Here is a 12,150-nt window from a genome sequence, read left to right as displayed (position 1 = left end):
ATTTCCAAGCGAAGAGAGTTGTCGCCCCGGGGCTAAGCAGGCAGTGGTGCCTCGGTAACGCTTCCATGGGACGCGAGTTCAAAGGGGTTTATCCTCAGACTGGAATAACTGAGGAGCGGAAGGGTAACTCCCCAACACCGCTTCGTTCCTAAATGTCTTTCAGAGCCCCCCTCCTCTACCCTTAAGCACTCTTACGTGAGGCAAAGCTCTGCTTGGAGCACGAACGAGCAGCATGTCACCGGCTTTCTGCCTGCCCCCCGGTACGTGGTGGGGCGCTGGCAGCGGGCGCGGGGCCCCGCCCCGGGCGGCGGGGGCGGAGCGGGCCCCGGATGCAGTTGCGGCGCGGCGCCCACTTCCTGTGCGTGCCCTCGGCCTGCCGCCGCCCGCCCGCCCGCTGCGACATGTCGCTTGTGGCGGAGGCCTTCGTGACTCAGCTGGCCGGTGAGGGGCGGGGGCGGGCGGTGACGGCCCAGAGAGCCGCAGGCTGGGCCGAGCCGGGCCTCGCTTCGTTTCAGGCGCTGCGCTCCGGGTCGCGGCCTGAGGGTGGCGGCGGAGCAGGAGCCGCCCCGCTGGGGCGCAGAGCCAAACCCTGGCGGGCTCGGTCCCCTGGGTGACCCCTCCGGACGGGAGCGGGCCGGCCATGCGTGCGTCGGCGGGGGGGCGGCGGTGGGAGGCTGGCGGCGGCCGCGGGAGCCGGGGTGCTGGGCAGGGCTCGGCCCGCGGCGCGTTTCCCTTCACGACGCCCGCCTGGCGCCCCGCGGTGAGGGCAGGTCACCCCGCACAGCTCCCCACAGGGCACCGCGGTGTGGGCTCACCGGGGCCCGTCCTTTGTGGGGTCCCTCACCCCTAGCTATGCTAGGGTGCATCTTTACTTCGGTTTAATAACTTATTTGGCTTTAAAACTATTTACTTTTCCTCAGTGGTCAAAAAAACCGCATCGTATTTATAATTTCAGCAGCTGGAGTTGAGTCCCGCTCTGTGGGAGAGCTCGGTGCGGTGCCATCCTCTCCCTGCTCCCCACGGGTGCGCGCTGTGTCCTGTGTTGCTCTTGTGAAGCTGAGAAATGTAACGGCACCTTTGCTCTTGTGATCTACTGCAGCTGGGCCACGTAAACTGGACCTGAGCTTTGTCATAACACAGAAATATGTATCACTGTGGGGTTATTTAGCAAAAAATTATGTTAATCTGCTAAAAACAACATGCACCTCGGATAATTCCTGGGTAGGATGTTCAAATACATTTAGTATGTTGCACACTGAAAATCAGTGCATTGGCCAGTTTCCCCTCACTTGTTATTCTTTGTTCCTAATTTCTTGCTGCTACATAAGCTCACAAGCAATAAATACTGCAAGGAAACAGCATTTAATTGCTACTGACCTGTTGAGGAGGAAGCCAGTGGTTTGTCCCACGAGCGGAGTCTTTTGCCACTCGGTAGAGGCCCCAGTGTAAGAGTCCGAGTTGGATTCTCTACTATGAATGTACAGTATCCAGAGCAGGCTTGCCCCTGGCTGGTAGGTAAAGTAAAGGTCGTGGATCTTGACTCTGGGTGTGTAGAGGTACCTATAGAGAAGCCTGAAAGTTGCGCTGGGCTCTTGTGTTGTCATTCGTTAATTCATAGACATTAGCACAATCCATGGTTATGTTCTAAGGGCCAGAGCCCTGGATCCTCAGGATGTGGAGAATATGGTTGCAATCAGCGTTGCTTCATGCCATTTACTAGCCTTTATGATCTCTTTAGTATATTTTATTTATATTGTGAAACACAAGGATAATGACATATGTGAGTACGTGTTGATTCTGCTGCGTTCATTTGCTCTGTGACCTTTATGAATATTCTAGAGTGATAGCTTGCTGATATTTACTTTTTTGTGGAATTACAAATACAAACTCGAAACTATACTGTATGTAGGCATCTCATTGCTTTCTTATTGAAAGTGCTGTTTTATTTTCACAACAGCTTCCCGCTAAACAAGCAAATTGTTGTGGAATACAGCAATGACAGATCCAAATTAAGTACAGTGTAAGGGAAATGCATGTTTGGAAACAAGAAGACAACAAAGTTCTGCAACAGCTGTCTCTTTCCCTCCTTGCTGAGGTGTTCTCTGTTCCTGGAGAGATTCTTGCCTCCCCTTTCGGGTATTTGCATGCTGCTTATGTTAGTCTCAGACTTGCATGTTAACAATTGTACTATTAAGGTGGTTCTTTGAGGGCATCAAAGCTGCCCAAGTACTTCTGGACTCTCCTACAATTTAATAAGCTTAAAACAGTAGCACCTCATATTTTAAAAGTAATATGTAGGCATCTAATAGAAAAATACTGGCAATGCTCCTCTATTTTTGCAGAGCAGAAATGGTTGGTGCTTATTTTATTAATCTTGTACTTCTGGTGGATACGCAGCTACTTACTGTGACTCAAGGTACAGTACAAATCCTTGTTGCAGACCTGTCCACTCAATCATTTTTTAAAACAAAATTATGACATTGCCTTTGCTTTCCCAAAAGTGAATCAGTGTCAAAAGCAGTTATCTGCCTTGAAAATAAAAAATACCTTTACTAGTGGGTTGTGGCCTTCCTAGCTCATCTGTATTATGTACCAGTGCCAGACTGAAACTAAATAATGGCAAAAATCACTCAATTTGTTCATATGGAAGATTTTTCTAGGGGAAAAAAAAGTTATCCAAGATCTTGGCCAATACCTACCACACTTCTGTATTTCCCGAGCCACTGCACAGACACAGAGAATATTTCATTCTGGTACCAAGAATATCTAAATGTCCCGCAAATGTAAGAATATTTGTGAGGAAGAAAAATGGTGTATCTGCAAGGAAAAAATACCACTTAACAATGACACTTGCTTTAATAGTGTCTTATCCCTCTGTCTGTGTTTGTGAATACTGCCTTTCTGTTGTGTATGGATGGAAATATAAGAATGATTGAGAATTTTTTCCATGTCCATAAAAATTAAATTTGATTGGCTTGTCATCGAGGGTCTTGTTCATGAAGACGGTCACTTTGTCATGGCAGTTGCAATGAACTACTGCCTCTCTAACATGTAACAGCTGTAAAGCATGGGTCTTTGCATGCAGGTGTTCAAAGACAATCATCCCAGCATAGTTTGTTTTCTAGAAATGTTTTAAAAGATGAGGGGAGGGTTTCAGTAGAGAAGGGGATCATAACTTTCTTTTACACACTGACTTGCTTGTGTATGTATTAGTTTTTTTTTTAAAGTACTACTTGTCTTCACCGTTACTGCACCTTACGCATTCACTTCTGATGTGCCCGTTCACTGTCTCAGCACAAATTGAAACACAGAAAATACCATCTGAACATAAGAAGAACTTTTTTTTTTACTGTGAGGATGGTTTAACATGGGAGCAGGTTGCTCAGAGCAGTTGTGGAGTCTCCATCTTTGGAGACGCTCAGCACTCGACTGGAGATGGCCCTGGGCAACCTGCTGCAGCTGACCCTGGGACCTCCAGAAGTGCCTTCCAACCTCAGCCACTCTGACCATCAGTTGCTCAGCCCGCTTGCACTGCTGCAGTAATTCAGCACCCTCTCTGTGCAACATGCATTCACCTGAACAAGCTGAGCATAGCCTGCTGCTGTAATGCATTGGTGGTTAAATACAAAATGATGACTAAATCACTTACGAGGAGTAAGACACTTGCTTTAGTGCCATTCAACTGTTCGCTTATTCAGAAATATAAAGAGGTTGATGCTGTGTGTCAGGGAATAATAAACAGATATTTCCATAGCTTCATGAATTGCAAGCATGTTATGTCACATTTTAAATCATCTATTTCTGAACTGTAGAAAATATTAATTGGATAATATGGTAAAGAATTTATTTAGAGTAGCTCAGCATCAATCACATATTAACGGGATAGGAAATGAGCATTTATACTGTAAGAAGAATTAGAGTGCCAGCTTTCAAGTGGTCCAGAACATTAATCTTTCTAACTATTAATAGTTTGAGAAGTTGACTGCTCAAATAATCTATAAAAGATTGTTGAAAAGATGTTTAATTGATCACTAAATTACTCAATATGCTTTACTTTTTTTTTTCCCCAAAACATTAGTTTTAGATCAGTGATCAAAAAGAGAGAAAATGATATCCTTCTTTGTCCTTTGATCTCTGGAAAATTACTTCTGTTTATTGCCGTTGAGTTATGTCCAAGAGTCTTAGGCTAGTTTTAATGCTAAGGGAAATGAATGCAGTTTGAAAAACAGATGCCCTTCTGCCTTTAGATATTTTACATTCTTAGTGAGTCTACCTCCAACGTGACAAGCCAGAGCAAAAATAAATCTCTTACGTGCATGTTTTATGTATTGAGACAAGCTGCAGTTTGGCTGAGAAAAAATACACAGGGAATGAAACCTGGCCATCTAAATTGTTCCTGCACATAAAGACATAAAATTTAAACTGAGTATGCATTTTGTGCATCAAAATGTGCATAGGTAAATGATAACATTTCCTGCACGTCTAAGGTGAAAAAAGTAGCTATTCTTGCTTAATAATAGGTTGTCTGCAGCACAGATTGTTTAAGCCTGCTGCAGAGGTGCTTGTAGTCAAAAAGAGGTGATTTGAAAGTACCAAATTTGTCAGGCTGTATGATTTTATCTTACAGTGTTCTTTTACATGTGCTTTTTTTGGAGTAATCGAACTAAAAGAGATGACTTTAACTCTTGTTCAGTTTCAATAAACAAGTCTCTTACGCTGCTCTTACCAGTTTGTGCTCAGACGCATATGTTTTATGACTTGATTTGAACCAATCCTTTGAGTGGATTGCCTATTTAACCTTTTTTTAGGTCAGGGAAAAAATGACTTTCTTTCACAATTAGTATAGTACAGTACATATTTCATTTTGAGATATTGTTATTTCATGTTTTTAAGAAGCAAGATAATTACAGTTTATAATAGAGATGCTTCTATAGTTGTTTCTGGCTCCACTAGGACTAAGCAGTCTTTCTCTAATCAGCTTTTTATTGTTACGTGTTTTTCTGCTTAAGTAATATCTTCTTTTCTCATGCCAGAAATGAGATTACTCTAGAAATAATGGTTACAAAATTAGTAAACGAAAAGTAACACATATTTTAATATTGTCCGGTTTGATTTGCAAGTGAGCTTTCATCAGTTGCAGAATGATTGGGATACGAGTGCTGTTCAGGAGCTGTCACGGTTTAAAGCTGGGCCGGCTATTAAACCTGTGGCAGATGCTCTCTGTTATCCCCGCCCCGTCCTCCCCCCCAAAGGGAAAGGGAAAGGAAAAAGGGAGAGAGACTTCCGGGTTGGAAAGTTAAAACAGTTTTAATAAACTATAATAATAATAATAGAAATAATCAAATATATACAAATATATATACAAAACCAAGACTGAGCTCCCCTGAAGTCAGCCACGTCACCACCGGCACTGCAGGACAGGCTCCGGGAAGGCCCAGGCTGGGCCCAGCGACGGTCGAGAGCTGGATTCAGGGATGCACGGATCGGGATCGGGGGCAGCAGGAAAACAGACGGAGTCGTCCTTGGACACCGGCCATAGCAGAAAGAGAGCGAGACCCTCGTGATCCCCCCACTTTATACCGAGAATGACGTGTATGGGATGGAATACCCTCGTTGGTCAATTTTTGGTCACCTGCCCTGTCTGCTCCCCCCTGCAGCTGCGACCCCCCTTCGGCTCTTCACTCGTAAGCAGTGAGGAATTCAGCAGTGACCTTGGTTTCTCTAAGACTAAGTACAGCAAGAGCCTTTCTGCACAACATCCCTACCAGTGCCTCAGCGATAACTACAAACTTCGAGCGTTATCAGTCCTGGAAGCAGACACTGTCTGCAAAACATGCAGTTAGTTTCAGAAAGTGCAGTTACTTAGAGGAGACTTAGCTGAAAGTAAAAATCACTGAAAGGAGAATCGGCCTGGTTTAGGCCAAACCAGGACAGGAGCCTAACTGTTCAGCTCACAAGAGGTCATACAAGAACGACTTTGGAGAGGAACTGGATTTTTCTTCTCACTCCTTTTTTCTCTCTGCTCCTTGGATGATCTGTTCTCTGACTGTCCCCAGGCACCAACCTGGTCTCTTCCTGTGGGTTTGGACCCTGTGAGCCCCTTCCTTTTCAAAACAAGAGTGAATGAAAGAGCTCGGTTGCTGTCCTTTGCTCTAGTTGAACAGGCGTCACGTGTTGTTGTGTTGCGTGGCATTTTCAGCTGTCTCTTTTGAAAGTGAGTGAGAAACTGCAGGTGCATGCAAGCCATGGGAGGACAGTGAGAAAGTCCACAGCAGGTTCTAAAGTTTTTGTAAGTATTACTTTTAAATTCTGGTCTTTAGTTATTAAGAAGATGACATAGATGTCACGTGAACGTGGATGTTTTAATACAACCTGGAAGAAGCTACACGTGGTAGTAAAACCTATGAAATGTGAAGGAAGGATTGGAAACATCAAAGGAAAAAATTACAATGGTGCTGCAAAGAACGCAGGAAAAATTTATGAGAGTCTCATTTGGGGGGAAAAAGCCCAACCAAAAACCTGGAATGTACACACTGAATTGGAGAGTAAAAATGCTGAGATGGGAATTTTTACCAGTTCTGCCTTCTAGCTGTTGTATAATGCAATTGAAGCCAATGTAATGCTTGCCTCCCTAGCAAGAACTTTCAAAGTCCAACTGCATGTATATTTTTTTTGCATTTGAATGCCATATTGGAGAAACGATGCATTGGAGTGTGTTCACTGAAAGCCTTGGAAAAGAAGAGGAAGACTGTGAGGATATGATTAAGAGAACAGGATAAACGTTTTCAGGTTTTGAAGCAGGGGGACTGCAGTGTTTCCCAGAGGTGAGGAAAAGCCCAAGAGGTGATATTGCACATACCATTGTTTTGGGCTGACTTAAAGACTGTGAGCCCTAAAGCAGCATCTTCCCTCTTGCTAGTGGCCGTGCTTAGCTGGCTGACTGCATCACTGCCAGCTGTTTGCATTTCTAGCCTGCAGAGCTCTCCTGCGTAGAGATCTCAGCTCTTCTTGCCCCTTTGCAACAGACTCTCTGGGAGAGTCTGTGGTCATTGCTTTGTATCTCCTGGTACTGCTGCGCTCAGGGCTGTGGGCAAGGTAGGAAAGTGAAAATGAAGGGGAGCCTTACTGAAAGGCCGGAGGGGCCAGGGCTGGGTGAGCAGGAATGTGGTGTGGGGAGCAGCTTTTGGAGCAGGTGTGGGATATTGAGGTCCTGTGTGGTGGGCAAATGTGCAGGATCTCAATCGTGGATCAGAGTAAGGGTGCTGTGGATGAGGAAACGGAGCTTCTTGGGCACTTTGCAGAAGTGGTGTTCAGACTGCCTGCCAGACATCCTTAGAGGAGGAGGAGGAGTTCAGACTACCACAGAGAAGAGGGGATATCTATCTAAGAGAGCTTTCAAAGGACTGATTTAAAGTATACAAATGTAGATAACATGGCTAAGAAATGTCCCAGTCCAGTAAGGCACTTAAGGCATTAGTGAGTATCATACCTCCACTGTCCTACTCTTCACAGCTCGAAGTGCTTGAAGTTTCACTTCTTGAGTCAGGGCCAAAGAGGGACAAGGGACTTACGTAGCACAAAGGGAAGAGATCGATTTAGAGATCTATTAAAAGCTATAATTAAGAATTACAGAGCTTCTTCGAGATGAAGCACTTATGCTGAATATCAGGAATAAGTAAAATAGCTCCAGCTTGTCAGGACTTTATAAATAAATCTTTTGAGATCATTTAGCTGGCGCACTGTCTGCTTTTTCTGAAGAAATCCAGATGTTGATTTAGGAACAACTTTTATTTATGGATTTGATTTTATTGAGATTTTTTGGCCTCCTCTCCTGACAGAGGCCTGATTCTGCAAGCACAGAGATGCTGAGCGATCTCCCTCCTGTGGCCTCCCCTAGCAGTGAGAGCGCTGAGTACCCTGGAGAACTGAACTGCAGATGTACGCGCTCGGGAAAGTCAACTCAAAGACAGTAACAGAATTGGACTAATGCTTAAATGCATGCAATTAATAGCTTGCTTGGAGGGTGAAGCAGCAGATTGTGTGATGCTAAATGGCTGCTGCAGTAATGTCACACGCGGACTCTTAGTGGTGCAGCCACAGGAAACTCAAGTTTGAGAATTGCTGCTGAGATTGAGTCTTCATGTTGATGTCTGCTTGATCAATAATTACTGAACAGTCATGATTTATCTGAATGGTAATATCTCTGCGAAGGAGGCCTGGGATGGATTTAAGCAAATGATGTAATTATTTGATACATGATTTAGTGCATACTGTTTAACTTGTGTGAAAGTCAGTTTTCATTTGGCAAGGCACTATGAAACACTTTTTGGTCATTTGTCAGCAGAGCCAGGGAGTTGCTGATGCTTTCATTTTTTCTTGGCCCTTGTTAGTTTACAGGATCAGGCCAATTACATGAAATTGATCTGTACTCAGCGTGGGTGGGTTGAACTGGTGGGTCTTAAGGCAGCTAATTCACAACTTTCTCGTACTTCCTTTATTGATCAGCGTTAATGTACGAGATGTATATTTTTAACTGCTTTGGTTCCAAAGTGGCTGCAGCTTCACTATAGTAATCAAAGTATATCCCTTCACTTATTTCCTGTAATAAGGATATAGAAACACGTCAATTCCTGGCATTTTATTTTTAAACAATGTATTGCTACTTGAAAATATCACCAATTTGTATTACGAAAAGAGAATGAAGTGATCACCTGCTTCTTTTTGATGCATCTTAACATCAAGTGGCAAATAATCCTGTTTCCTTCTGGAGTCTGTGGGATAGATTTCCGTGTGGTTTTCTTTGGGTTAGTACATCTAGAACATAGTGAGCAGCAGGTCCCCCCATAGCACCAGTTGTGGGAAACCAAAAAGGGTAACTGTTTTCCTGCTGATTGTTATGATGTTTGCTGCATGATGTTTGGAGACTTATAAGTAATGCTGTTGGATGTGGATGTTGCCCAGATGTAAGACTAAATTTCTTTTTAGTGTTTACTCTTGTGAGAAAACAGTTTTGAGGTATCTCATTATAATTTAATCAAATTTGTACCTAGGGAGAGGCTGAAGGAAACTATGTGGAAATAATGTGTAAATTAATCTCTCCAACTGTAATATTGCAATACAGTGATTTGACTTAATGCCAACTTTTTTTTTTGTTTTTAATAGAGGATATCTTGCCTCTTGGCTGTTTTAACAGGCCTTTAATGCCATGTGAACCAAACTGGTAAATACAGATGTTTTAGCTTTCCTCTTTTTTATGCAAGTTTAGTATCAAAGTGTTTAAGAAGAATGTAACAGAAAGGAAACTGATCCATGCAAACGTGGTGACTTTAGAGAAGGAGTAGTCTTTATTTCTATGCAATCCATAAACTACTTCTTAACATTTCAGGAAATTGCTCTGAGAAGATTAAATGTTCCCTGGCCAGGTCCTAGCCTCACCTACACAGCAGCACACAGTGAACTGCATGGAAGAGATTGTTAGTCAACTGAGTACTTCATTTACAGAAGCAGAAAGAAGATATCAAAGGATAAACTGCTGGCATACTGAGAATTCGGTAAATTTTAGTTTATAGGAGATTTGGGGCAGAGATTGTCTTGACTTACTTCTCACTGTATAGTTTCAGTACTTGAGAAATAATCAACAGGGTAGTAACATTCAGTGTTAGTTCTTTAGCCTTGATTCTTATTAGGCATAGGCTAGTTTTATAACAAAATTATTTCTATCTGCATCGCCTTCCAAAAATGTTCTTGCCCCACTGAAATTCTATGGTATTGCTAAGACCTGGGAACAACCTAATTTCAAGTTCAGTGTTTTCCTACAAAAACTTTTAACCTGTTGATAAATTCATTTCCCGTGCAGGAGGGAACATCTTGATGCTTGGATCCAGAGGTCTCTGGCATTTGTCTGTGGCTGATACTCAAGAATGCTGCAGCTTGACACCAAGTGTGCTAAAAGAGTGACAGACTAGCAGGGCAAACCACACCACATACCCTACGGCTTGAAACTGGCTATTCATACTAGACTGCTGAAATGGCTAAATTGTTGTTTAGCATATTCCACAATTTAACATGCAAAGTATTTCATCTCTTCTCATTTTCACAGTCAGAGTCTCTTATTTTTTTAAGTATCAGAATTAAAGGTATAACTGTAAACCATTTATTTCATGACATCTCTTTCATCATCATGAAGCACTTGGGGAAGGTGGATGAAAATGTCTGTTTCCCCCATCCATCCAGGCAGCACTGACACAGGATGAATAGTTTCCCAGTAATTCAGAGTGTGGGAGTTGAAACCGAGTTTTGTACAGTCATAAAGAGACTCTCAACAGCCTGGACAAGGAATTGGTGGGGCTGAGGCACCACGGAGTGCCTTGGGAATGTGGTGCTTCCTCTTGCATAGACTTCACTCAGGGAATGTTATTGCAGCCTCTCATTCTTTGAATTAAAATTCACCTCTGTGCAAGTATAGTGGGTCCTGTTTTGGGAGCATTAGTTGGAGCTGAGATGTGCATATGCCTCAGGTGAGCTGCTGATCCCCTGCTGATAGCGGGGTCCAGTGCTCTTAAGTATCTCTTCTTATAGCATATGTGCATTCTTCTCTCTTGCTGTCCCAAAAGTATTTGGGTGGATAAAGTTGTCTTATTGAAATGACAGTCTGGAACATCTGGAAACGTTGAAATCAAAACGCTATTTGCGTATCTGTCTCTGGCCTTAATGTTGCTCAAGTAAAACATTTCACCACAAAATCTGAAAAATGCACCTAATGCAATACAGTTTTAGCAGCAAAGAATTTGATGTGACTGTCACGACTCATCTGTGTTTTGGAAGATTTTTTGCAAGAGCAGAAATGATATATTTTCTAAGTCATTCTCTGACATGACAGGTGAGGAGTCTAGGAATCTGTTTTAATAGTTACAAACCTGAGTAATTAAATCTCCGCTGGGAACATGCAACACACCAGTTCACAGAATTTTCTTCTAAAAGTCTAATTTGGCACCTAAGAATCCTGTTAACACATTTAAATCTGCATTTTCTATGGTAAACTGTTAATAAGTGAAACACTTTGACTAACAAACATGTTGAGCTTAGTGAAATTTTCATTAATTTTTAGTCATCCACAAAACCAAAGAAGGTTTTATGTAGGTGGTCTACTTACTGCTTGACTTCTCTGGTTGTTGTGATGCTGCATCTGCTGAATTCTCAGCTCCTAGGGTAACAAGACTTATGCAGTGATGCTTTCTGTGTCCATCTCCCTTTAATTCTCACTTCCCGGTAACTTTTGAACTCAAAGCTCATTTCAGACAAATTTAAGAGGGAGGACTGATCCTGCAGATGGTTGTTTCCTATAACTGGCATTAAAAGAAGCAGTGTGGTAGAGGAAAAGTAGGGAAAGACAACAGTAGGAGGTTTGCTTGTCCTGAACAAACAGCAGACAATCCACACAAAAGAGTAAATATTTGAATTTGTTAAGCATGGGAAAAGTTTCAGTGGGGTGGGAAAACAACTTTTACTAAAGACTGCAAGTCTGAGAGACAGACCCATTGAAAACCAGGCAATAGTAATTCCTCTGATTATGGAGGCAGAAGGAAGAACCAAATAGTTCCTTATTCTTAAGATATGTAGAGAAGCTGTTCCTGTAAGGCATACTTCCAGGCAGTTATTTCATCCTGTGAGCAGCTAATGATAAAAGTGTCTCTTGCGTAGGATCTAACACATAAATGTGATTCTGTGTTGAAATCTTCTGAAACTGAATTGACATCACATTTGTTAATTTTCTTTTTATATACCTAGTGCCACAGTAGCCGTGGTAGCAGGGAAATGAACATCTACAGACCAGAAGATTATAGCTGCAGAAGGATAAACTGGATTTGACTTCATTAGTGCACAAATGATAAGTTTGTGAGGAGTTATTATAGCATTAATCAACTTGATGGATTGGAAATATGACAGAACTGAAGCAGCGTGTAATATTAGTGCCTATTATTCTACAAATTATGTCTTCACCTACATTCATAAGGCAAGAGTCATTGCCGTACATTAAAGATGTTACACACTTTCTCCTCTTGTGGAGGCATATGACAGCCCTTCAGCAATTTCTCCTCCTCTCTTCCCTCAGTGGGGTTCTGGTCTCCCTTAGCTGCATGTTTTCACCTT

The 12,150-nt window shown here is 42.7% G+C and overlaps 1 protein-coding gene across 4 annotated transcripts in view; it reads left to right on the top strand.

Moving 5' to 3' along the window:
• Positions 1 to 342: 342 nt before the first annotated feature.
• Positions 343 to 12,150, top strand: part of MTX2 (metaxin 2) — a 36,381-nt gene continuing 24,573 nt past the window's right edge. Inside the window, exons 1-2 of one of the 4 annotated variants that reach the window (XM_068407543.1) lie at positions 352 to 441; positions 9,386 to 9,551. Coding sequence is in view for 1 of the 4 variants with exons in the window: in XM_068407542.1 (XP_068263643.1) it covers positions 402 to 441 (40 nt within the window). In the remaining 3 variants the exon portion in view is untranslated. Of the gene's footprint in view, positions 442 to 5,883; positions 6,825 to 9,385; positions 9,552 to 12,150 lie in introns of those variants that run through there. The other 3 variants (XM_068407544.1, XM_068407542.1, XM_068407545.1) reach the window with 3 other exon arrangements.

The sequence above is a fragment of the Nyctibius grandis genome, chromosome 9 (genome assembly GCF_013368605.1).
Source record: "Nyctibius grandis isolate bNycGra1 chromosome 9, bNycGra1.pri, whole genome shotgun sequence".
In the NCBI taxonomy this organism is placed as follows: Eukaryota; Metazoa; Chordata; class Aves; order Nyctibiiformes; family Nyctibiidae; genus Nyctibius; species Nyctibius grandis.
Note: the sequence above shows the minus strand (reverse complement) of the source record. Positions and strands in the feature narration are given on the sequence as shown.